Raw genomic sequence first — 27,440 nt, 5'->3', positions numbered from 1 at the left:
CTTAAAATTAGTCGTCTTGTACCAAATACTTGAGCAGATGAAGAAACCTATAGTGCTATGCGATTGATATGTTCTCTGTTAGAATTGACACTCAGGTACTGCAGTGGTAGGTACCCCCTAGAAACGCCTGAGGTAGTTACTTTTGCTCGTCTCGCTACTAGGAGCTTTAGAGATGGATGTCCAAGTTCAAAGCAATATAGAGATTAGAGAACATGTTGCACGAGTTTCACTTCTAAAGTGTCCAAACATGTTTGGGTTGCCAAATGAAAATGACTTTGGTGTCCTCATCATAGTTTCTAGCAGATGCTTGTCTGCATAATAGCCACTTTACAATCCCTTGCTCAAGAGAGCCTTGTACTGGAACAGAAAGTGGTGCTGCAAGGTGAGAATGAAGTCCATTTTATAAAGTGGTAGGAGAGAAGATTGCACAAAATCTTAATCTACTTGGTACGGTGAGTCCTTTACTTTCATGAACGCTAAATTCATGAACAAAATAGTATTGCAAAGATGTAATGGATTTTTCTTTCACTAACAGCCTTTCTACTTTAATATACAGGGTTCCCAGGTTTTAGACTTTTAGAATTTTAATAGTGATTTAGAATCTCACAAACTGTAATCTGATGCTACCTATGTGTGATTTCTTCCCATGCAGTCTTTGCTCATCTGCCCCAGCCATGACCTTCAAGTAATTCTGACTGAATTATGCCTATTTTTCAGACATAATTGGAGTCTGTAAGAGCTATGAAGACATCTCTAAAATTACAGTGAAATCTAGCAATAGAGAGGTGTCCAAGAGGAATGTGCATTTGATGGATACATCTGGGAAGATGGTGACAGCTACTCTGTGGGGAGATGAGGTAAGTGCCCTGTTACCTGTTCTGAGCTTTCAGATATATAAAAAGAAGAATGGGTATGGTATGTCACCTGAGGCAGGTAATAGTCATGGGCTAAGGGAGGGGATGCATCTCAGTATTGAGGGCGAAAGATTTAGTTTGGCTTCACTCTGATCTGACATTGTTAGCCTTTCTCCAAAATAACTTTATACTGTGGCCGATCTGGTGTAGTTTGAGCAACACTGTGCATCGTGGCTGTCAGGGTCTGAAGATAAACAGGCTTCTGATTCAGGAAGCCAGTGTCAGCATTAGCTCCAGGTGGGTTGCTGCTTGATCAAGGAAGAGCTCTATGACCAAAGGTATCCAGCAGGGTTAAGGTTTATTTGTAGGGTGGGTCCTTGGAACCCTGACTAAAACCAGTGCTTGTCTAGGGTTGCGAGGAGGAGTCAACCTCAAAAAGCTAGCAGGAATAAAGAGCCAATGAATATATTTGAACTGGGATTTGGGGGACATGAGTTCAATTTTGAACATTGCCATAAATATCTGATGTAGCCTTGAACAAGTCACTTTGTTGTTTTCTAGCGATGTGGTGGGCTCTTGTTGATCTGTGCCCCAGTTTCCTGTCTGTAAAATGGGTATGATTCTGATCCACCGGACAAGGATTTTTTGAGGCTAGATGTTCATAAGTCACACAGCTTCTCTGATGGACTGTGCCACAGAAGAGCTAAATGTTAACTCCATGCAAATAGCCATTTTGTACAGCTATAAACATTATGAATTGAAACTGTTTTCTGCCACAGACTGGAGAGGGTGAGCAAGCTGAGAGGGAGGAGAGGGGCACAATATGGGTAGTGAATGGCCAGTCTGCTGCTGCAGGTGGAGATCTGTGACCTGTGTGATCTGGCTAGATTTCTTGAATATAAGCACTCACTCTCTTCAATCCTGGTCTTGTATTGCAATTTGTTTGCACGACTGAATATTGGGGTTGGTGGGGTGGATTGATTTTAAATCATCAATTTTAATCATGATTTAAATCAGCAAGCAGGAAATCTTGGTTTAAATTATCAATCTTAGTCGTGTTTTGCATTTATACTTTTTAGTTATTGTCATAAAAAAGTTGATTCTGATTGGTTGGTAACAATTATAGCATGTTGATTTGTAACTAAATATAGCCTCTTCTCTAAATTTTGTGCTTCTTTTTGCTACCCAGGAAGATGCACTTTACCGATACACAATTCTATAGTTTAAGTTACATTTATTCAGATTCTTATATTTTTATATTTTTTTATTACTATTGCTGGTGAATGATGTATTTCTTTACTAGATTAATTTTTTTTTTACTTGTGCTTTGTGTAAAGCTCTGTGTTGGATGGAAATTCAATTTCAATTAAAAATTTGCATCATTTTAATTTTTTATTAGTTAAAAACATCGTATGTGCTGGATACATAATTTTTTTCCTTATCAAAACATGTTTTCTATTTAAAAATGATTTATTAAATAAAGGAAGAATTATAGAATCATATAAATGTAGAGCTGGAAGGGACCTCAATTTTTATAAGCATATTTTAATTTTGTAAGCATACTCTCCACTCCATTATCCAAAGATTCAATGGTACCAGACTCAGAACAGATTTCTGCAGGACCTCAGTAGATACGTCCTCCCAGTTTGACCGCAAACCTTTGATAACTGCTCTGAGTGATGACAGGTTTCAGAGGGGTAGCCGTGTTAGTCTGTATCAGTAAAAACAATGAGGAGTCCAAATAAATTTGTTAGTCTCTAAGGTGCCACAAGGACTCCTCATTGTTTTCACTCTTTGAGTATGGTCTTTCAACCAGTTATGCATCCACCTTTTAGTGATTTCATCTAGACCATGTTTCCCTAATTTGTTAATGAAAATGTCATGTAGGACTGTCAAAAACCTTACTAAAATCAAGATCACACCTACTACTTCCTCCTATCCACTAGGCCAGCAATCCTGTCAAAGAAGATAAATAGGTGGATTTGGCATGATTTGTTCTTGACAAATCCACACTGGCAATTGCTTATCACCGTATTCTCCTCCAGGGATACAGATTGTTTTAATAGTTTTGTTTCTCTGTGTTTCCAAGTATTGAAACTGGCCTATAATTTCCTGGCCCTCTTTGTTCCTTATCAGCTGGGCAGCAGCCTATGTAGTGCTGTGCAGGTGTTCAAGGAACCCGCTCGGGGACCTGCTGGGGGACGGGCACCCTAGGCGCGGCCGGAGGAGTGTGGACTGGGCCGGCACAAGGCCAGCCAGCCAGCCCCGCCTGACCACGGAGCGACCTGGACCCAGCCGGGGCATCCCTGCCTGACCCTGGAGCAGGCGTGGCTGGGGTGGCCCTCCCCCGGCATGGCTGGCACGGCCTTCCCCGGGACAAGACCTACTGGGGGAGGGACACCTATCCTGCAGCCCTAGCCTCAGAGCTCCCACGGCTGGGAGAGGCACCTCTCTCTCCCAGCTTAGGCGCTGCTGTGGGTGGGGAGTGCTGGGGGGAGTCCTCTCTCCCCTCCGTAACCCCGGAGCACCAAATCCCTCACTGCCTGCACCCCAACCCCCTGCCCCAGCCCTAAGCCCCCTTCCATGTCCGAACCTCTCGGCCCCACCCCCACCACATGAATTTTGATACGAGCACCCATATGAAGGTGATGTGTCACACATCACCTCCATATTTGTGCACATAAAATTCATTCCGCACATGGGTGGGAAAAATTAGAGGGAACACTGATAGGTACTATATTTCGGCTTGTCCAGTCCCCTAGGACCTCACCCATCCTCCATGAGTTCTTGAAGATAATCACTAAAGGTCCTGAGATAGCTTTAGCTAGTTCTTTAAGTACCCTAGGGTGAATTTAATCAGGCCTTGTTAATTTGAATTCATCTAATTATCTAAATGGTCTTTAACCTGTTTTTTTCCCTATTCTAATGTGTGTTCCGTCCCCCTGGTTGTTCATATTGATTGTGATAAGCATTTATCTGTAGCTAGTGAACTGAAGTGATTCTTTCTGGTCACCATGCCCTTCAAGATTTTGGAACTAGTAGATTTCATTCTCTTGCAGTGGCACCGGAACCGCAGGGGCCCAGGAGAGCCAAAGCCCTTCCACTTTCTGCCAGGGCGGACCCCACCCCATTCCCCTCCTCTTCCCCCGGAGGCTCCACCCCCTGACCAGACCAGCTTGGAGCCTGGGCAGTTGTGGGAGCTGTGCGGACACTCAACCTGCCTGTGGTGTGGGGGGGCTCAGAGCAGCTCCCGGCCCGCCACCCCTCGCGTTCCCCTCCTGGCCCAGGGCAGGGTACAGGTGGAGGGTTTGCAACTCCACTCCGGCTCACCACAGCTGCCCATGTCGCTCTGTCCCTGACCTGGCTCTGGCTGGGGCGGGAGGCCTTGGAGCTGCTGCCCAGCCATGGTAAGAGCTGGGAGGGCAGCTTGGGGAGCCGTGGACCCTCCACCTGCCCTGGGTGGAGGGCCCAGGGGGCGGGACATGGACAGGGGGCTTCTCTCAGCGGGGCCCCCTCACCACAGGTAGGTGGAGGGTTGGCCGCGACTGCCCACGCACCTCTTATTATGGCCAGGCTGTGGCTCCGAGGCCCTGGCTGGAGCTGGGTCAAGGAGAATTGCACATGCAGCTGTGGTGAGCCTGGGTCCCTCCACCTGCCCAGGGCGGGGACACGGGCAGGTGGCTGCGTTCGCCCCCACTACATGAGGGGGGGTGGGGGCAGGACCTCCAGGGGAAGGGGGCAGGGCCCCTGGCCCGCCCACCCACCTACTTTTGGGAAGGCTCCGACGCCCTTGTCTTCTTGCACTTAATTTTTATTCATAGATTGGAAGAAGAAAGCAAGTTTTCCTGCTTTTTCAACTCACAACTGGTTTCTTAACTTTTAATGAACTAGTCATTGAACTAAACTAATTGAACAAACTGATATGAAGAAGATGTTCCCTCCGCATCTGCAAAAGAGGTTACTGTTAAAAGCCTTGTTTACTGCTTCAACCAACTCTCGTTCCTGGTGCTTCGTCAATGACTTCCACCAGTTCAATTGTTTGACTTTCTTTAAAACTTGCCAGCAAACATGCACTGCTTATTATTTTTTATATTTAATTTAAATGATTTAAATTGATTATAACATAGGGTGTCTGTTTTAAATTTAATTTTAAATAGGTTTTATTTTTAAGAATAAACCTGTATTTGATTTAAATTAAAAAATCTGATTTTTTTACAATAGTTAAAAAAAAAAAAAAATCTGTTATCCAACCACAAGGGTGAGTATGTGAAAGAATGTTTCATGATCTCTTTGAGTATGGTGGATGTGACCAACACCATTGCCAACTCTAGTCTCAATCTTTCAGCTTCTCCCCTTGTGTTCACCCGCCACAACATGATGACAACATGACTTCCTGGGAGTTGTCCCTTGTCTGAGGGCTCTAGGTTCTAGAAACTTCTTAATCTCTAAAGAGAGGTGCTGAAGGGTATGGGCGATGTCTCTTCTCTTGGGCGATGTCTCTGTGACAGTGCCCAGATGACAGCGATCTTAATAAGTCTTGTTTCAGTTAAACTGAGAAAATGGAATTAAAAGAATAAAAGGTTTGCTTAATATATCTAGATTTACGCTTCTCATAAGCTAAAGTAGATAAGGCATTCTCAGTTTTGTTACAGAGGACCAAAAAAAAAAGTAAGTAGCTTGTATCTCCTGAAAACAATCATTTCTCTGACCACTCGGGTCTTCCTGTTAGCATGTTACTGTCTAGAGAGAGATCACCTTCAGGTTAAGTCCCTTCTGATCCAGGGCAGCTACCCTCCCTTTCCAAACCATTTTTCTCCAGTTAAATGCGCACACACTAGGGTTTGGGAACTTCCTGCATTCTCTGAGATTGGCCATTGGGGATACAAAAATCCTTTAAACAATGATTAATAGTCCATTTTCAAAGGCTTAATGACCTAGCTTAGATACTGTACCTCATAGATACAGCTGGATAGTCTGGTCTAGTTTTGGCCTGTTTTTAGTCACGATCTATGAATTATGAACTGAGGTGAGCTGCCACATTGGGCCATTAATATTTTTTGTTTTCACAGGCTGAAAGATTTGATGGTTCTAGACAACCTGTGGTAGCCATCAAAGGAGCCAGAGTCTCTGATTTCGGTGGCCGGAGTCTCTCTGTTCTGGCCTCGAGCACGGTTGTGGTGAACCCAGATAGTCCAGAGGCATTTAAGCTCCGAGGATGGTATGACTGTGTACTTGTGTTGAATAGAGGGGACTGCCTATTGCTTGACTTTAACTTGTTGAGGATTCTGTTCTTGTTTTACTCCTGTAATCCACATGTGAGCAGTCTACAGAGCATTGGGAAGGGAAGCACGGGATTTGGGTTCTAAATAGAACAGTTTCTATTTCTCTTGGAGGCATTATGGCCTTTGAGAGGTTGGTTTTAAAATTCTTAAACTGACAAACCTGTAATCCCATAGCAAACTAAGAAGAAATTGGAGAAGAAGCAATTAGAGTGGAAGTGGTGCATGTTGACCCAGATCCTTGGAAGGCAGCATGAAATCAGACTTTTAACAACTCTGCTTCTATGGGTTTTACCTGAGAGAATGTTTTTCTTCCACAAGCTTTATCCACTGCAGGATCTTATATGGGTTCAGCTAGTATGGGGGGGAGGAATAGTTTTATTCTTGAAAGGTTTTGTTGTTGTATTGCAGTCTCCTTTTCCATTATTAGATGCCTTTTATGGTATAATAACAAAATAACATCCGCTCTTTGTCAGCAAGGTAATGTAACTCCAGAGATTCCCCTAATGCTGCTAGATTACAAGCCCTGCGAAGAGGAAACTACAACGGTAGGAAGGATCTAGTGGATAAGGCACTGGACAGAGGCTAAGATCCTGGATTCAATGCCTGTCTCAGTCATACGCTTCCTGTGTGATCTTGCACAAGTCACTTAATCTACCCTGTGCCTCCATATCTCACCTGTAAAATGAGGATAGTACTTCCATACCTCACAGGACTGTTGAGAATAAAATCATTAATGGTTCTAAGGTTCAGATACTGCTGCGATTTTCATTAGATGCTGTTTTTTACGAAGTGCTGTCAGCATGCTCAGTCTGTACCAGATACAGAAATAGCCCTTTCTTCAAGGAGGTTACGCTCTAGTAGACAGCGAGCATCAGACACATTGGGAAATGTGGAAGAGGGCTCTATCTTAAGATACATGTTTTGTTTGTTTTAATGTAAATGTAGGCTCATGTTTGTGGGCTCTGTACAATAAGTGAGGTTTGAGGAGGAATTTTAAAGGGGTGGGAGCCTGGTGGAAGGCCCACCGTGGAAAAAAGCGTGAAAATGAGCATGACGAAAGACGAGAGGAGAGGATAAGAAATAAGATCAAAGATACAGGGAAGAGCAGAGGTGTTCAGTCTGAAAGGTGAGGATGAGAAGCTTAACCCCCCCCCCCCCATCCCCTGCCTGATGGAATTGCTACCTTTAAATAAACATAACTAATATTGAGCAACATGGCGGGGAATAGTGTATTTGGCACTGTACTTCAGGCTGCTTAAAAAGAACTTGAAGCAAGTTAGCCCATGACATGATCTACTAGATCTTCCTGATAGTTGGGCTCTTTCTCATGCTTCACCAGTGTTAATATTTCATTGGTGGTTGCCTATGGACAGTAACTTAGAGCTCTTGAAATTAGTTTTTACACTAACATAGCCATGTATTGTGATGGTTTAGTCTGATGTCTGTGTTGCACTGTACTGTACTGAAAGTCATAAGACCTTACAGTACAGAGAAGAGTGCATGGCCTCCCAAATGAACTGGAGACCTTTTCCTCCCTAAGAAAAGCTAAACAAACACTACATTAAAGTAACAATGCACAGCAGTTCCTCAGGGATGGGAGAGAGAAACACTAATAATTACTTCAGCTTTTGGGTTTCCTGGCTCTGGAATATCAGAATCCTAAATAGTATCATTATCTTTTTTGAGAGTTATAGATTTTTGTTAGTTCAAGATCATGATGTCCTTCCCTCCATCAGAGAATGGGTTTTGTCTATCAGTGCCACTTGTCACCTAGCTGCGGTTGCTGGAGCATGAAGTGATGGTCTTTCACCATCCTGCTGTCAGCCTCTTCTGACCTTGAGGGGAAGGACAGATAGGGTCATAACTCAACCTCTGATTCTCCCACTTGGCACCATCCATCTGCTTTTAGACTTTCTTTAATATTTGAGGGAAGCTTGGAGAAGATGTGCTTGAGTTCCATTTCAGTGACTCCCAGGCTTTCAAGCCTCCTCTTCGCAAGACTTCAGTTCCTCTCTGAGGCCTCCCTCAACCCCATTCAAAGTGTACATAGGTTGAGGCAAGGCTTCCTAAAAAGCCCTTACCTCAGCCCTGCATGATTTCAATCCAGTTTTCAGTGTGCAACTAAGTTAGCCATGCACATATGGGGTGCTGCAACTGCCTTAGCTGCATACTTCATAAGCTCAGCAAGAGAATTGTATGCAAAGTGCAATTCTTCTTTGAGTGCTTGCTCATGTCGATTCCATTCTAGGTGTGCGCGCGCCCACGTGCGTGGTCGTTGGAGATTTTTGCCTTAGCGGTATCCGTAGGGTTGCCAGTGGAACCCCATTGAGTGTTGCACTCATACACCAGTATATCAGGCACGGTCAACCCTACGCTATCTCAGTTCCTTCTTGCCGCCCGTGGTGGTTGGTCAGCGCGCCGTCCCTTGCATTGCAAGGGCTAGCGGTTTTCATCTACTGTCTTCGAGCCTTAAGGCCGTGTAAATAGTTTTGTTTATAGCACTTAGTATTAAGTAGTTTAGTTAGCAGTTAGGGTCCCAGCGGGGTCTTTGCCCCAGGCAGTGCATGCCCCGGTCTCCTGGGTTTAAGCCCTGTGTGGACTGCAACAGGCCTATGCCTGTAAGTGACCTCCATAGCAGCTGCCTCAAGTGCTATGGGGAGTGACACGTTAGAGACAAGTGCCAAATTTGTAAGAACTTCCGTCCCTGCACGCAAAAGGAGCGGGATATTTGGCTATGAGCTCTCCTCATGGAGTCCGCCTTGCCTCCGGCCTCCGTACAGCCCCACCAGGACTCGCCGAGTACCTCTGCCTCAGTGCATCCCCGGCACGGTTCCTTGTTGCTGGTGCCCAAAAAGAAGACTAAAGAACATGACTCCCCAGCACCAAGCAAAAAGGGCCATTGGCAATCGGCCAAAGGACCTGCGTCAGGCCTCCTGGCCACTCCAGAGCCGTGCGCTCACACCGCCTCCCTAGCCGGGGCTCTTACTCCCATGAAAGGTCCACCACCGACTCCCAGGAGCAGCATGGGACCAAAAACTGTGGTGGCACCGACGCCTTCACAGGCTTCCCTGGCGCCGAGCGAGCACAGACCTCTGCCCATGCCGCCGACGCAGCATGTGCCCCTGGAACTGGCAAAGGCTCCCCACGAGGGCAAGCCAGCCGCTAAGACCCCTTGGGGCAATGGAGTGCCGCCGATCTCTTGAGACAAAGCAGTGCTCGCCACCTCTGCACCGCAGGTTGCCGGAGTCGCAGCCCGGACGCTCTGGGGCTCATCCTCGGTCATCAGCACCACGTTCACGTTCGCCACTGTCTCAACGCGGATCGCCTAGAGTAAGATGCCAGTCTCTGTACTACTGACGCTGCTCCCCCTCCCGCAGATCATCCTCTAGGCACAGGTTCTGGTCGCCTCCATCGTGGGAGAGCTCCCCATCGCCTCTCCAGTCCCCCCGGCACAGATCACCTCGCTCCGGGCACCGGTCCCTGACGGCAATGGCCGGCAAGCAGATCCAGGTGTTGACAACCCCACCGTGGTCACTGGAAGGGGATTCTCTTGCACGGAAGCCCAGTTCAGCCCCTCACTTAGTCTGCACCAACGCGAATGGGCACCCGAGGCTACGTTGACATTTCCGACTTAGCAGACTGGCCAGTGGCTGGTGCAGTGGCATTATTGGGGCGCATGGGGAATGCCAGTTGTGGCGATGCCCCCTTCTCACCACTCATTGGCTGCTGCCTCGGAGCACAGAGTGCACAGGGCACGCCCGGAGGTCGAAGCAGAAGAAACAGCACCCACCCCTAAGCCTTTCTCCCCCGTGGGGGAAGATGCCCCGGAACCTCCCCTGGTGGTGCAATCATCGTCCTCGTCCCCAGAGGAGGTGGTTGCGGGTCCCTCGAGGGCAAGCCTGCTGGACAGTTTCAAGGAACATCAGGCTCTGTTGCATCAGGTGGTCGAGAACTTGGCCCTGGAGGTGGAGGAAATGGCTGAGCAGATGGACACCTTGTTTAACGTTCTGTCAGCTCCGCTCCAACCCATGTTGCACTACTGGTGCACGATGGTATCCTTAAGATTGCCAATGCTCTCTGGCAAATTCATTCAAAGAAGTACTTTGTCCTGGCCAAGGGGTTTGAGTACCTCTATACCCACCCTCTCCCAGGCTTGCTTGTGGTCTCTGCAGCTAACGAAAGAGACAAGCAGAGGCATACCAGTTTGACTCTCAAGAATAAAGAGGTTAAACGGTTGAATCTGTGAGAAAATTTATTCGACCGACAGTTTGCAGTTCCCGGTGGCAAACCATCAGGCCCTCTTGGGCTGTTACAACTTTGTTATGGGACTCCCTCCATAAGTTCAAGGAGTCCCTTCCACAGGGTTTGACCCAAGAATTTGGCACTCTGGTGGAGGAGGGCACTGCGGTCACCAGGTGCTCCCTCCAGATGGCATGCGATGTGGCGGACTCGGCAGCCAGGGTGATCGTGTCGGCAGTGGTGATGAGGTGCAGCTCCTGGCTTCAGACTGCAGGTCTCTCCCAGGAAATGCAGACCTCCATCCAAGACCTCCCATTTGATGGGAAGTCTCTTTTCAGACCAGACTGATGCGAAGCTACGTGGGCTGAAGGACACCAGGGCCACCCTTCACTCGCTGGGAATACATACACCGCAGCCTGCGAGGAAGCAGTTACAGCTGCCCCTGCCACCTAGGCCTTGGCAGTCTCACCAGGGACCTGCAAGAAGGGACAGAGACGCTAGTTTCAGCTGCTGTCACCCTTCTTCCTCCCGCTCACCCATGCAACCTGGTCCGGCAAAACACTCCAGGGGCCAGAAGCTCTCGTTTTGAGGTTGCGGTCGAGAGTGATGCCCCAGTCACTGTCCAGGATCCACCCCGCTCATTCCTCAACCGTCTGTGTCCCTTCCGTTCGGCCTGGTCCCAAGTCACCTCAGACCATTGGGTGCTGATAGTGTCTCACGGTTACACCCTGCAATTTTCAGTCACCCCTCCCTCCTACCCTCATTCCTCCCCATCTCTCTTCAGGGACCCTTCTCACAAGCAACTCCTTGTTCAGGAGGTCGAGAACCTCCTGTGCATGGGGCCAGTGGAGGAGATCCCTTGGGACCTACTCATGCTACTTTCTAATCCCAAAAGCAAAAGGTGGCCTCAGACCCATTCTGAACCTGTGATGCCTCAACAAGTCTCTCAAAAAGCTGAAGTTTCGCATGATCTCCCTGGCCTCCATTGTACCCTACCTGGATGCGGGAGACTGGTATGTTGCTCTTGACTTGAAGGATGCCTATTTCCACATCTCCATCTTCCAAAGTCACAGACATTTCCTCCGTTTTATAGTGGGCGAATGCCATTTCCAATTTACGGCGCTCCACTTTGGCCTCTCATCGGCTCCAAGGGTTTTTACCAAATGTATGGCACCGGTGGCTGCTTACCTCAGAGGTCAAGGGGTCCTGGTCTTCCCATATCTCAAAATGGCTCATCAAGGGCAGGTCCCAGAACCAAGTATAGAGAAGCCTTGATCTGGTGCATTCCACCTGCCACAGCCTGGGCCTGTTGATGATAAAAGAGAAAAAATCCACCTTAAGGCTAGTCCAACACAGAGTTCATTGGAGCGATTCTCAATTCCACGCAAGCCACAGCCTGCCTTCTGGAGGTGTGTTTTCAGACTGTCGGACCTGATTTCTCATGTGAGGAGCTGCATGCTCACCACGGCTCACACTTGCCTGCGGTTGTTGGGCCACCTGGGCTCCTGTGACTATGTGGTCAGTCATGTCCAGCTCCACCTCTGGCCTCTGCAAGTGTGGCTGGCATCGGTCTACACCTCCAAAAGACATGATCTAGACCTGGTGGTCAGGGTGCTGGATCACATCCTGTTGTCTCTGAATTCGTGGTTGGACGCAGTGGGGAGGGATAGCTCAGTGGTTTGAGCATTGGCCTGCTAAACCCAGGGTTGTGAGTTCAATCCTTGAGGGGGCCACTTAGGGGTCTGGGGCAAAATCAGTACTTGGTCCTGCTAGTGAAGGCAGGGGGCTGGACTCGATGACCTTTCAGGGTCCGTTCCAGTTCTATGAGATAGGATATCTCCATATTATGGATTGGTGTTGCAGGGTGTCCCCTTTGCGACCCCATCTCCGTCACTGACCCTGATCTCCGATGCTTCGGACCTGGGCTGGGGAGCCCAGCTGGGCGAGCTGAGCACCCAGGGCTGATAGTTGCGGGATGATCTGGTCCTCTACATTAATGTCAGGAAGCTCAGAGCAGTTCCCCTGGCCTGTCAGGCCTTCTTGCCCCACCTGAGGGGCAAAGTGGTGAAGGTCCTGATGGACAATACTGTTGCGATGTATTATATCAATAGACAGGGTAGAGCCAGGTCATCAGCCCTCTGCCAAGAAGCTGTCAACCTTTGGCACTTCTGTGTGCGGCATGCCATTTATCTGGTAGCCACTCACCTGCCCTGCACCAAAAATGTGCTAGCAGATCACCTCAGCAGGACCTCTTGTCTTGCCATGAGTGCTCCATCTGGAGGCAGCCAGTATGATCTTCTGGAAGTGGGGGACTCCCTAGGTGGACTTGTTCGCCTCCTGCCAGAACAGGAAATGCTATGTGTTTTGTTTGCTCTAGGAGATGGACAGGGGTTTGCTGTCAGATGCTTTCCTATTTCCGTGGTCAGGGGCCCTGATGTACGCCTTCCCGCCAGTGCCATTGATCCCGAATTCTCGTGAAAATCAAGCAGGATAGGGTGAGGGTTATCCTGATAGCCCCTGAGTTGCCTCGCCGTGGATCTTTTGGTAGCCGAGCCGTTGCAACTCCCTCTGTGGCCGGACCTGCTGTCTCAGAATCACCGCAGTCTCCTGCACATGACCCTGGAGGTGCTGCACTTGACAGCGTGGCTGCCGCATGGTTACATGCGGACAAGCAGGAATACTCGACCCGAGTGCAACAGGTCTTGCTGGGTAGCAGAAAACGCTCCACCAGTGTGACCTATCAGGCAAAGTGGGAAAGGTTTACATGCTGGGCCTCGGATCGGCACATCTGAGCCCAGCAGGCCTCCCTGCAGGTGATTGTGGACTATCTTCCGCACCTCAAGCTCCAAGGCTTGTCACGGTTGTCAGTCAGGGTCCACCCTGCTGCTATTTTGGCTTTCCATCCTCTGTTCCAAGGCAGGTTGATCTTCACTCACAACGTGACGGCCTAATTCCTAAAAGGTCTGGAGAGTCCTTATCCACACATCCGGGATCTGGTCCCTCTCTGGGATTTGAATCTCTGGCATCCTGCTCTTCTCCTTCTCTACTGGAAGGTGGAGTTCCTGGTGGCGATTATGTCTGCCCTCAGAGTGTCTGAGCTCGGGGCACTTACATCAGAACAACCCTATACGGTGTCCTACAAGGATGTGGTTCAGTTGCAGCCGCACCCAGTGTTCCTGCCCAAGGTAGTCTCCCAGTTTCATACCGGCCAGGACATTTTCTAACTGGTCTTCTTTTCGAAGCCCCATAATTCCGAAGAGGAGTGCAGGTTATACGCCCAGAGGTCCGGAGGGTGCTGGGCTTCTATATCGACAGGGCACAGCCTTTCCATAAATCAGCGCAACTCTTCATTGCTGTGGCAGACAGGATGAAAGGTCGCCCAGTGTCTGCTCAGAGGATTTCGTCCTGGATCACAGACTGCATCCGATACAGCTATGAGCGTGCGTGCGCCTCCACTGGCGCTAGTCAAAGCGCACTTGACTACAGTACAAGCGTCATCAGTGGGCTTCTTGGCTCAGGTGCCGATTCAAGAGAGCTGCTACTTGGTCGTCTGTCCACAAGTTTACATCCCTGGGACGATGCTGGCTTCGACAGGGCAGTGCTGTAAGCTGCAAAACTGAACTCCAAGCCCACCTCCATTGGCACTGAATGTGAGTCACCTAGAATGGAATAGACATGAGCAAGCACTCGAAGAAAAAACGGTTACCTATCTTTTGCAACGGTTGTTCTTCGAGATGTGTTGCTCATGTCCATTCCATTACCTGTCTTCCTGCCCCTCTGTTGGAGTTGCCTGCAAGAAGGAACCAAGAGGGCATAGGGTTGGTGGCGCCTGATATACCGGTGCATGAGCACAACACTGAAGGGAGTGCCACTGCCGACCCTACAGATACCACTAAGACAAAAATCTTCTCCGACCGCACATGTGGGGGCGTGCATGCACACCTAGAATGGAATGGACTGGACATAAGCAACACATCTCGAAAGACAACAGTTACAAAAGGTAGGTAACCGTTTTTTTCAGCAGGTTATAACTTGGTCAAATCCAAACCAGTTTTCATCAGAACACTCAAAAGCACTTCTCAGTGAGGTCTGTCTTCGTGCCAGGTTTCAACTTTCACTCCCTAACCATTTGGGCTGTAGAGCTGTGCAGAAAAATGTTGCAAGAATTTATTACGATAGTTAAGTGGTGTTCCATTCTTCTCAAAAATAGTTGAACTGTTATTGCTCAAAATTTCCAGAAGAAAATCCCTTTTGTGCAAAGACTGACTATGAGAAACTTCTGCTTCAAAGTGAGTGGCTGAAAATGGGATTAGAATCAAAAGCTTGTGCAGTCTTACCTATAATGGTCATTACTGCTCCGGTGGACTTCTGTTATTTCTTTGATGGATAGATAACTAGTGGGTTTTTGAGAGAGCTTCTGCTACCCAAATCAAATGTGCCGTAATTCAATTAACGGTCATGTCTATATTGATGCTAGAGGCTACCCTTTTGTGGACACTGGTCTCTGGGAGGTTTGACACAACTGAAATGAGCTTTCTGATGAAATAAATTTGCCACTACATTGAAATCACATCATCACCTGAGCAGGACTTGTAGCACCAGCTTCACTAACAGACGTATTTGCTTATTTTAATTCAAGAAATATGATCTATTAAACACTGTTTGCTTTTCTTTCAAAGCTGCAGGAAAGATAATGGCAGCATGTAATTTAATTCTAATTATGCAAATATTATCTGGCTGCTTCTAAAATGCATGCAGTTCCTGGTTTGGCCACTAGCTGGCATCAAAGCTATGGACATGTAAACCAGAATTTGTCCACCTTTGAGATTATAAAATACTATGTTAATTAAAACAGTATTAATTTATCCTGAAATGCTATTTTAGTGTAATATGCACATGGTACAGTAATTGTTTCCTGTGGAAGTTGCTGATAAAATCCCTCTTGCATTAAGTATGTAAAACTAAATATAAGATTTTGGGTAAATCTAGCTGATTTGCATTCCAAAAATGGAAGAATCTTTGTGCTTTCAGGTTTGACTCTGAAGGGCAGCTTTTGGAATGTACCTCAATCTCTGATCTGAGAGGTGGACCAACAATTGGGGGAAATACCAACTGGAAAACTTTGCATGAAGCTAAATCTGAAAATTTGGGACAAGGAGATAAGGTAAAATAGGGCTATTAAATGCAAACTATGTATGCTGCATAGAAAATAAGTTAGGTTTTACGCAGGCGTGGTGTTTGAAGTTACCCGTTTTTGAGGGATACCTGTGGAAACGGTTAGAACTTTTGATCTTACTGAGTTTGAATGGAGGTTAATCAGATCCTGAAGTTCATGGTATCACTTATTTATTTTTCATATTATAATAGCAGCTAGAGCCCCCAACAGAGTTCTGGGCTCTTTTTTTTTTTTTTAAAACAGACAGACACTCTATGACCAAATAGCTTTCAATCTAAATTGACAAGACTAATTGTGGGAGGAGAAACAGGTATAAAGAGGTGAAGTGACTTCCCCAAGGTCACACAGCAGGTTAGTGGAAGAATTACATAAGAACATAATGACGGCCATACTGGGTCAGGCCAATAGTCCATCTAGCCCAGTATCCTGTCTTCTGACAGTGGCCAATGCCAGGTGCCCCAGAGGGAATGAACAGAACAAGTAATCATCAAGTGATCCATCCCATGTCGCCCATTCCCAGCTTCTGGTAACAGAGGCTAGGGACACCATCCCTGCCCATCCTGGCTAATCACCATTGATGGACCTATCCTCCATGAATTTATCTAGTTCTTTTTGGGGTTAGAACCCACGTCTGAGACACAGTTCAGTGCTCTGTTCATGAGGTCATACTGCCTTTTGGTTTTGAAATTTAAATGCTAAAGCTTCATGGCATAAACCTACCAGCATCTAAAGGGTAGGAAGAGACTTTTCATATAGGTAGGTTATTCCATAATTGCCCATTATGGAGTTTTTTATGTCTTCCTCTGAAGCATCTGGTGCTGGCCACTGTCAGACAGACTAGACTAGATGAACCATTGGCATGGCAGTTCCTGTGTTCTTTTATTCTGCAGGATGTGGTTTTACTGAATGTTAGTTTGCAGCACACTCTGTTGTATATAGATCCTCTGCCTTTTGTAATTTCACTCTCTAAAGAAGAATGGGGAAAGTATGAAATTTTGTTGTTGTGAATGAACAACAGAACATAACTCTCTAGTCTTGACTAGAGACAACGGGAAAGCAAATGTGCTCATTCTAATAAACTAAGGATTGTGAACATGGTTCAGTGAAGATTTAGGGACTTCATTTAACTTAATGGAACCCAAAAGCAGTGGCAGCAGCAGATTTGAGTTGCAAGTCCCAGTGACCCATAAATGTGAGGTCTATTAGTCATAAAAATCCAGCTATGGTCTTTCATGTTTTCCAATTAGTTTAGAACTCAGATTCAGAAAAAAATCACAGTGTTTTGTGGGTAATGTTGCTCTCTCATTCTCTCAGGCAGATTATTTTAGCTGCGTGGGCACAGTGGTATTCCTGCGCAAAGAGAACTGCATGTACCAGGCATGTCCCTCTCAGGACTGCAATAAGAAAGTGATAGACCAACAAAATGGACTGTATCGCTGTGAGAAATGCGATCGCGAGTTCCCCAACTTCAAGTATCGCATGATACTCTCGGTAAGTAAAAGGATTAGGTGAAATAGTGTTGCTCATTGACCACATGCCTAGTATAAACATAATTATATCCCTTTGTCTAAGAGAATGGGGCAGCAGAACATGGGTCCAGAGCGCATGGGTCCTGTGGATAAATGAGCATTAAGCAGCTTATGTGCTTTAACCAAGCAGGTTAGGAGTGTTTCATTGATCTGATTAGCAGTTTGTTTCCTTGTGCTTCAATTAAAAGCTTTTCTTTATTCCATAAAGTTTCAGGCTAACCCAGTTGATTCTGGTTTGCAGGTGTGGCATGCAGTGCAAAACTTAGATGGCCCACATCTCTTCAGTTATGAAGATAAACTAATGTGAAATGGCAATTCTGGAGAGCAGTAATTGCACTTTTACAGCTGATACCTATATTTAGTTCATTCTTTTGTAGGTAATGTTCTGCGTCTCATGCATTAATGGAACCTGCTTCAGGATAGTGTGTCTGAGAATTGTTATTGTGACACCTGCTTGCACCACTCACATTGAGATTCTTTTCAGCCTTTACATTTATAAAATGCTTGGAAAATAGTGGGTTGTGCCTGCCTTTAGAAGTGCTGTGCTGGGGGGTCTGCTTGGGAGGGGATCTATTGCTGCAATTTCACTTTGGGTAATACAAAGACTAAATGAAACAGTGCCTCCAAACAGAAATACTCATCTTATTAGAAAATCTAAAAATGTACAAACTACCCTATGAATTAGTATTTCTACTGTGGTGTGTAGGGGGGATGTGGGAGGTGTGCTCATGAATTTCACACCACTTGAGTCTCCTGTTTTTCACAGAAGCCAGGGAATTCACTTAAGGATTTTGCTTGGTCTTTAACTTGTACCACATTGTTGTTCAGTATTGTGGGAGTCTCAAAGTAGTGTGATTTTACATGCTGTTTTGCTGAAATACCTGGATACAATTTGGTTTGAGATGGAGACATTACAATTAAATTAGGACACAAATTGGTTTCTTAAAATGATTGTGGTGATAGAGATTGCAGGCTAAGATAAAGTTCCAGCCATGTCCATTCCTACGCGTATGTTGGCATCTGAGTTAGTGGAGATCCCTGCTGTTCTGTTGAAAGAACTATGCATCTGACACTTAAAACAAACAAAATCTTTGAAGTTTGTCATAGCCTGTGCGTCAAGTCCCAGTTTCCAAATGGGATCTGTACACCAGGCTTCTGCACAGCAACCCTTCCTGCCTGAGGCCTGGTCCACACTACCCCCCCACTTCGGACTAAGGTACGCAAATTCAGCTACGTTAATAACGTAGCTGAATTCGAAGTACCTTAGTCCGAACTTACCGCGGGTCCAGACGCTGCAGGAAGGCTCCCCCGTTGATGCCGCGTACTCCTCTCGCCGAGCTGGAGTACCGGCGTCGACGGCGAGCACTTCCGGGATCGATCCCAGAATATCGATTGTCTGCCGTCGGACCCGGAGGTAAGTGTAGACGTACCCTGAGTGTAGTGTGGTGGTTATCAATCTGCATGCAGCTGCTGCTCCTGTTCACTGGCATGAAAAAAAGGGGTAGTGCTGCTTGCAGCTAACTTCATTCATTGCTGTGTTGCACTGAGGCTAATGGTCTGTGTTCTGCTGTCACTTACACTAGTACTTCAGGGTGATGGCAGCATACAGCCATTTCCCCCATATGTTTTAATTACCAGCTTGTTGGCCTCTCCTTTTGACTCCGGTTGAAGCATGTTGCTAGACAGTCTGTACTGCCATGAAAAAGATGGTTGCACTTCATCCACCAATGAGTACAAATAGTTACAAAAGGCAGGGAACTTGAGGCTGCAACAGTCACACTTAAATTTTAAAGCTCTCCCCAGCTGTAAAATAAAACTTTGTTCTTGAGTTTTCTTGCGTGGGAGGCGATTAGATTAAATGGCTGTGGATTCTTTTTAGGTGAACATTGCAGACTGTCAGGAGAATCAGTGGGTGACTTGTTTTCAGGAGTCAGCAGAGGTCATTCTTGGGCAAAATGCTGCTTTCCTGGGAGAACTGAAAGAAAAGGTGAGTCAACTAGCTTGTTCCTTTATTTAAAAAAAAAAAAAAAAAAAAAAAGTAAATGTCTAGATTATACACCTCTACCCCGATATAACGTGACCCGATATAACACGAATTCGGATATAACGCGGTAAAGCAGTGCTCCACGAGGGCAGGGCTGCACGCTCCGGCGGATCAAAGCAAGTTCGATATAACGCGGTTTCACCTATAATGTGGTAAGATTTTTTGGATCCCGAGGACAGTGTTCTATTGGGGTAGAGGTGTACAAGATTCTGTTTCCATGTGTTTTGTCACATGGGGTTTTGGAAGCTACCAGTGGTAGCTGTAGCATAGTGGCGCTACCCTCAAAAAGGTCTCTTGTCCTTTCTGATCCTGTAGTTAGACTTCTGTGACAATTCACTAACTCTAAAGGACCCTTGAAGGGTGTAGATTTGGATCCTGCAGTGAGTTCTGTATGGACAGACCCCCATATGCACACACAACAGCATTGAATTTAAGAGGGATTTGCAGGGGCCTAGGGTTCCACTCACGTGGCTCTCATTGCCAGATCGGAACTTTGTTTATTGAAATGAGCGTACAAGGAGTATCTGAGAGATGCCTGCTCTATTTCGCAGGAATTTGATTTTACCCATGGCTTCCTATTTTCCTGTTCACACTAGCGTGATCTCCTATCAACTCAATTCTGAGGCTAATGTTACTGGTGCTGCTTAGTGGAATTCAGTTTTGTGGGCTGTCCGCCACTGAGGTGTGATGCTGGTCATGACCATAGTTATGTTTGTAAAGTTTTCATTTTACATCCCTAACTTAATGAAACTCTCATCTTTCAGACATGATTGGTGTCTGCCTGATTCTGGACAAAAATGGTTCAGCCAATTCTGAGTCAGAGGAAAGTTGGGGAAAATACTTTCCCAATTACAAAACAAACAAAAAACTTATAGGGTGGTGGGTTTTTTGTTTTTTGTTTTTTTAAGAGCCCTATAGGGAAAATGGCTTGGGGTAGAAAGTTGAAATAGTATGGAGAGAGCTCTTGTGGAGAAGAGATGCCTTTGATTGTTCCAGACTAAACTGATTTTGATTTGACAATTTTATGAGCCTTTAAAAACAGTGTTCTGTGCATTCACAGTACAATTTGCCTGACTTTTTTCACTAAATGCTTGATCCAGTGCCCTTGAAGTCAAGGGGAGTTCTTCCATTGACTTTAATGGGCATTGGATCAGAGATTAAGTGTGTAGCAAAGGCCATGCTGCAAGTGTATGTGTAAGTAAACTTTCGTCTACTCCTTTGCTCAGACCTGCTCAGGACCCATTGCAAAACTTTTCTGGGAAATGTGGGGCCCTGGTAAAAAGGTGGTGCTTCTGTAGGAGCAGCTTTCCCTACATGTCCAAGGTAACAGTCTGTTTGTGGCAGAGCTGGAAACAGATCCCTAGTGTAATGAGAGTGGTGTATTAGCCACTAGCCAATGGTGACACTCAGGAAAAAATCACTTAAGAATGGATGTGCTTAATTATGCAGTGTGTAGAACTAGGTTGCTCCTGTTCCCCCATCTTTGTCATATCTTTTGAGATTGACAGATGAAACCGCTATGTAGGTGCAAAATAGTATGTTTCATAGAAGAAATGAGACATATAGTAACTTGCTAGAACAGCACTTAGGGGCAATAGGCTTGACTTTGATCTGTGAATCATAAGATCTGGGTTCAACTCCTGGGTTTGACAATTATCTGCTCCTTGACTTTGGATAAGTCACTTTCACACAGTAGCCCAACTCTATAATGGAGACATTAAAGGAGTATTTATTTGCCTGTATCACTCAGGGGCTGTGAGATCTAGTGAAATGTCTGTACAGTTTTTAAAATATAAAGCTTTGGGGGGGGGGGGGAAAACTGCTCCCACAGCTTGTTTGATAGTGTATTGTACTTGAGAAATGGTATGTGGTCATGTAAGAAAAGTCTGTGTTGTTATAATAGACACATGACGGATAGTTACCATTGCATGTGTAACCTTAACTTTTCCTGACTTTTGAGTGCTTTTCTGTGCAACTTGGACAGTCATTGTATGGATATAAAAAAAAAATCACAACACACCCCCTTTTTTTTGTGTGGTATCCTTTCAAATGAATACGTGTCAGGATGCCAGGATACATGCAGCTTCACTAGATAAGTACAGAAGCTGAATAAGTCTGATAAGACTGTTGGCAGTGAAATGGCTAACCATCTTGACATTTCAGTTACTACAATTAAGCATCAGAATTAACCCCAGTTTAGAAGCACGGGGGACTTCACAGCTGTTGATGATCTCAGTTTAGTTCTCTGCAAACTCAAGACAACTGTGCATTGTTTCACATGGCCAATCAAGAGTCTTCAGTATGGACTAGAAGCTTCATCGTTTTAAAAATTTAATTTAAACTACAGCTGCGGAAACTAAACAATTTGTTGGAAGAACAGTCCTCCAAACAACTAGATTTTACTATGCCCACACGCTTCCATTGTCCCAGCTAGTCTATATTTTAACAAATTCCCTCAAACTTTACAATGGCTGAACTTTTCTGAGACTTTAAGGTGCAACTGGATGCTTGAATTGTCGTTGTCTCACGTCTGTCTTTGTACTCCTCACAGAATGAGCAGGCATTTGAGGAAGTGTTCCAAAATGCCAACTTCAGCTCATACGAGTTCAGGATCAGAGTCAAGCTGGAGACTTACAATGTGAGTAACCCCACCAGGTGGATGGGGGCATATAGCTTTGCTATATTTAGACTAGATCGACAGGAAGCTGCTTTCTTCTTTTATGCTATGGAGTGGGGGAGGGGAAAGAGCAGCTTCCAAAGGTGAACAGTGGCCATCCTAACTAAAACAGCATGAAATGAGAGAAGAATCAGCGTCATTCTGTGACGCTGCTTTTCTTCTTACTCAGCAAAATCTAGCTTTTCACTTTGTTTTCACTGGAACTATTAGCTCTGGAAGCCAGAACTTCACAATGCTGAGTAAACTTGACACCAAGAGTCATGAAGCTACTTTGAGCAAAGGGAGATTAGAACTCGTGTGTCTGGAGCACTGGGCCCCAGCTCTCCCTCTCTTACATACCACTTTTCTCTTTCAAAGGATGAATCTCGTATTAAGGCCACAGTAATGGATGTGAAGCCTGTGAACCACAAAGAATACAGCAAGAGGCTGATCATGAACATCAGAAAAAACGCAGTACAGCTAGGATAAGAAGGATGGTGTTGATTGAGCTGAAACTAGAACTTCCACACAGAATAACTAAAGAGCTGAAGTTAAATTGATTTCTTCCCACCCCATGTGACAATTTGGCATTAGTTACACAGTGCATGGTAGCCCTTTATAGTGGGTAAGTGATTTCATGGAATCCTGTGTGCAGATATCCCAGTGGTAAGTTAAAAGAAAGTGCACTCAGGAGGCCTTGGTGTATTGTGGACTATCTTGGTCAATTAAACTATGGCAGAGCTAAAGAGGAATCGCTAGACAAACTGATACTAGTTGCTCCTGCAGGCTTGCAACCTGTGTTAAGATTTCATTCTTCAGACATTTTGTATGCCTTTGCTAAAGTAACTTTGCTCTCTTCAGAGATTTAAAGCTAAAATACAGACTTTTTTTTTTTTTTTACACTAGAAGAGACTGGTGATACCCTTGGCACTTTTGACTTGTTCTGAAGTGGGTGAGAAGGAGGGAGGGAGAGACTGTCATACAGCTTTCTGATGTGGACTAAGGAGAAAGGGCCTATTAGCACGAGTCAGTCCTCCTTCTGCAGAATTCAAAGGCTTTCTCTTTCCACAGGTGCCAGGCAGTTGTTAATGCTTGGAATGGCAATATGGTAGAATTATTAATCAAAGACACATCTCTCATATCTGAAGAATATCCTTCCTTCAGGGTTTATCAGACTGAGTCAGATGGGTCTGATATTAATCAAAATTGTCTCTTCTGGGAGAGGCTGATAAGCATTGACTCTCTGTCCCCCCAGGGAAATCTAGGCAACTACAAAGCATTGCTTTAGTTTTCACTTCACATGCTTCCTGCCTTATACATATTTCTTGTGCTGGTGTTTAATTTCTTTGTTTTTGTTTGTAAAAGTGTTAATCAGAAACAAGTTTTTAAATGGGGGGGGCACTTTATGTTAAAACTGTGTTTCAATAAACAATAACAATAAACAACAAAGCTTTGTTTTGTTCCTGTGTTGTGAATTCTGCTTTCTTTGAACTGAAGATTTCTCATTACTGGAAAGCAATTAATTAGCTTCATAATAAGTGTTCACTTGGGGGAGACAATACCTTTTTTCAAACTCTAAGCTTAGACTGAGGAATGGAGATTTCTCTGCCTGATGTTGGCAGCAATGGAAATGCAATGGTTTTTTTTTACCATTTCTGTGCCTGCGAATGCTGATGATCTGGCACTTTTGGGATTTTTATTGACGTTTACACAGCAGTCTAAAGCTAGCCAGGCTTTGAGATTTGTACAGACAATGAGCTAGTACAGAAAACAGTAATTATGCTACTGGGCTTTTCAGTCAGCAGCGCATGCTAGCTGTGTGTGCTCCTAATCACATTAATTATTGTTCCCTGGCTGCAGCTCACAGCTTGGCATTTGCTGTGCAGCTCCAAACATCCAGGCAGTATTGCGGTCAGTTTGTGGTGGCAAAACTGAGTTTTGTTCTAGAACTGTAGCTTGTGTGCTTGATGGGTGCACTCTTTACTTCCTGAGATGTCCTGTTTGTGTCCTTCAGCTTGTGGGTCCTTTTCTGTTCAGGAGCTCTAAATGCCATTGCTGATGATGGTCATGAATGGCATTTTCCCAGGCCCATTACATGCATGGAGAACTCTTTTCCCCTTTTTGGACTCTAAAGGTAGTGAGTAGATCGCACTTGGTTTTTTGCTGATGTTTCAGAATTTTTATGGAAGTACTTGTTCACTCTGACCTTGCTTGTAAAGCGTTGACTAGAAAATTACAGTCTTCAATACTGTTCTGGATTGACAAATTGTGTGTTAGGAGTGATAATCTGTCTTTCCACTCTGCTAACCAGTCTTTTAGTTCTGCTCCTCTCTTATACTTCACCTCCCTCCCAATTTGGGAGCACTGAAAACAAGGTGTTAACGTGAAATGTTCCTATGTGTGGTGAGCCCGTTAGTCTATTTCTCTTGCTCTCAAGTTGGGGGAAGAGGAGACACACAGCTATTGTGGACACATTTTTACTGGGGTGTTCCAGTGAGAAAACAGCTTCGCTTTAGATTTCTCTTTGGAGATGCACAAAAACAGGTGTCAGTGTTTTTTTATTTTTTTAGAGTTTGTGTTCCCAGAGGATCTTCTAAATAGATTCTGGCTCCTTGGACCTTATATATTTTTGGAAGTATAACAGCAATAAAGGCCAATTATTTTATTCTGCATAATAGCTTTCACTTATGGATCAATGTTTCTGTCATAGCCACTTTGACATCTCTGTTAAATAATTAAGAAAAAAATATTCTTGCCTTTATTTTATAGTATTAGAACTCCCCTCATATTTTATTGTGCAAGAGACTGAAAAAATAGTGACCGGTTTCAGAGTGGTAGCCGTGTTAGTCTGTATCAGCAAAAACAACGAGGAGTCCTTGTGGCACCTTAGAGACTAACAAATTTATTTGGGCATAAGCTTTCGTGGGTTAGAACCCACTGCATCTGATGAAGTGGGTTCTAGCCCACGAAAGCTTATGCCCAAATAAATTTGTTAGTCTCTAAGGTGCCACAAGGACTCCTCGTTGTTTTTGAAAAAATAGTAATCATCTCATTTCTGTCTATTTCCATTGTTCTGTGCTTTCTGTTAAAGCCCTCCTAGTCTCTGGTGGTTTGCACTAACTTCTTGAACTGCCTGGTCAAAAATTCCCCCCGCCCCTTTTTGGAAGGACTGTTTCTGAAAGGTAAAAATATTGATTGAGGTATTTAATACACTAATGAAAACCACAGTTATTGATTATATAATTAATATACTGTCTAAAAGTGAAGTTTGGCAGCATTTATGGAAAAGCTGTATTGACTTGTGCTGCCTTGGCAATGTGCCTTGCAGGTTTTATTTATAGAAAATGATACAGGTTCCTCTTCAGGTAATGATTCAATCCTACTTTCTACTCGCCACAAACTAGAAAGCTACTGTTCCCCTTACTGGCTATCTAAGATTTTCATTTATCTTTGGGGGACTAAAATTTTCAGCATTTAGCTTTTACACCTGTTGTACTAGCTCTTAATACCAAGCTATTCTGCTAGTATATAGGTCCATTTTTTTTTATTTTTTTTTTTTTCTTCAAATTTATCAGGTCAGAGGTCTCCAAACAGCTTTCCATTTCCTATAAACAGCTATATCCCAAATGAACTTTGGGTTATGTAAATTCTTAAGAGAAATTAGTACAGCGTTACTCAGTGTAACCAATTCTGCTCTTTTAAAAGCCGATCTGGTGTGAAAAAGCCACAGTTAAATAACAGATGTTCTGATTTAGGCTCAACCAGCGTGGTGGTCAGTTTTGCGTGGTTCAAGCCAAGGTAGCCTTTAATATCATACAGGAAAGAAGGCTCGGCATCTTGCCACTGAAGAACAGAGACATCTTGCTTATGGGTGCATACCTGCCTTGTTTCATGGGCTCAGTGGCACTGTCCATGTGACTGAAGGGTGATGGGAGAGTCACTGGCTTGGTTGACTTGTTAAACCAGACCCTACTAATACTCTGAGACACATTCAGCCTTGCTTCTCTCTTTGTGACAATATTGCCTCCAAGTTTAGGTTTACATGTCCTCCTTAGTGTTAGGTCACAAAGCCTGTGTAAAATTTGGCAGGGAAATAAAGCTGCATTTTAAAAATTGTTTTAATTTGTTCCAGTGTCATGTGAAATGGTTAAATTTCTTAAGACCAGGTGAAGTTATTTACATCCAGTTCAGAAGCTGATAACTAAGGTTTTTTTAGATTTCAAGCAGTTTAAAAAAAATTCTTTCACTCCCAAGTGTATCAGCTTTCTGGTAATTGGCGCTTGTGCTGTCATTAAAAATGACAGTTTTCTCCGATAACATTCCTAGTGCTTGTAAAATGCAGCTAACGTAACCTATATTTAACTTGTATTATCTAGAATTTCCTTTCAGTGGTCGCTTATTCCAGAGTTCTGGGGTGAATAGCTGGATACTTTTCTCTGTGTGAACGTAGCACCCTCTAACCTAGTTAAGAGGTAAAGATTTTACTCAAGGACCGAACTGGATGCTCATGTCTCCTTGTCATAGCTTCCCCTGTAGAGATTTATTTGTGTTTTCAGCCAGTCATGGAACGAAGACCATCCTTTTTGAAGAGAGAATGCCCTGCACTAATGCCTATTGTAATAAGGCCCGGATTTTGCTTGTTTCCTACTAAAGGCCTTTGAAAAGACTTCTTACTCCCACATTACTCCAGCCAAACAAAATCCCTTTTCTCTTTGTGGTTGGTTGAAAATGTTTGTCCATGGAAACATTAAGGTGCTGTCCTGATAATTGAGATGCTATATCACAATCTGCTCCTCTCCTCTGCCTGGAAGTGTTCCACACAGAGCCCTCTAATTAAATAGAGAATGGTTTGCCATGTGAAACTGCCACTTCTGAATCTAACTCACTCATTGCAAAAGATGCCAACACTATCTTTATAGCCATTCTTAATAATTTTCTCTTGAATTGGAGAGGTTCTAACCTCATATTTCGCTCCACCAGTTATTTTTTTTGGTGTTTTTTCTGTACTTGGAATACTTGTATAGGAATTTGTTTGTGTTTTTTTGGTGTGGAAATACTCATTAGAATAACTCTTAAGGGTATAACTTTGTGAAATAGAGTCTGTTAGGGCTGCTCTGAAGCGTTACTATTTACAGTAGGAGCACGTGCAGGCTCTTAGCACAGAGCTCTGTCAATCACATGGCTGTCACATTGGGAGGGTGCTTGAAGAGCACCACTGCCATCCCCATTTGCTCGAGAATGAAGGTGTTTAAGCATTTTACCGGGTTAATATCTATTTCGCAGACAGAAGTGCGTGCTGCAGCCACCCTCTGCACATGCCTATAATAGAAACCATTAGCTCCTGGGTGCTATCGAAGAGCTAGAGTGAATAGGAAGAATGTAGGGTACTATTAATGCATGAGGCATGATCCAGATAGGACAAAAATAGCATAGCAGATTACCAGGTAAAATTGGCTTTTACCTCTTCTTCATCCTTCTTGCAGTCTCCTGCCAAACTTCAGCTTGTAAGTCGGGACTCAGAGAAATTCTCTCTTGTTGTAAAGAGGCCTCTTGTTACCAGTTAAATCAGTGACTAGTTGGCAGAAAATCTGAGTAGCGAGTATAATTATTTATTACCTTCATTACCTACTGCATTGAGTGTCTGATATTAGTGGCTTCTA

General features: G+C 44.8%; 1 protein-coding gene across 1 annotated transcript in view; it reads left to right on the top strand.

The window, feature by feature from the left end:
• RPA1 (replication protein A1) overlaps positions 1–23,229 on the top strand; it is a 47,742-nt gene extending 24,513 nt beyond the window's left edge. The window contains exons 7-13 of the mRNA XM_026656612.1: positions 718–857; positions 5,924–6,072; positions 15,407–15,539; positions 16,866–17,042; positions 18,960–19,067; positions 21,676–21,762; positions 22,159–23,229. Coding sequence (XP_026512397.1) covers positions 718–857; positions 5,924–6,072; positions 15,407–15,539; positions 16,866–17,042; positions 18,960–19,067; positions 21,676–21,762; positions 22,159–22,269 — 905 coding nt within the window. The 3' untranslated portion in view covers positions 22,270–23,229. The remainder of the gene's footprint in view (positions 1–717; positions 858–5,923; positions 6,073–15,406; positions 15,540–16,865; positions 17,043–18,959; positions 19,068–21,675; positions 21,763–22,158) is intronic.
• Positions 23,230–27,440: the final 4,211 nt, after the last annotated feature.

Source organism: Terrapene carolina, unplaced genomic scaffold (genome assembly GCF_002925995.2).
Source record: "Terrapene carolina triunguis isolate 2854851 unplaced genomic scaffold, T_m_triunguis-2.0 Scaffold231, whole genome shotgun sequence".
Taxonomy (NCBI): domain Eukaryota; kingdom Metazoa; phylum Chordata; order Testudines; family Emydidae; genus Terrapene; species Terrapene triunguis.
The sequence above is the reverse complement of the archived record's forward strand: the minus strand, read 5'-3'. Positions and strand labels throughout refer to the sequence as shown.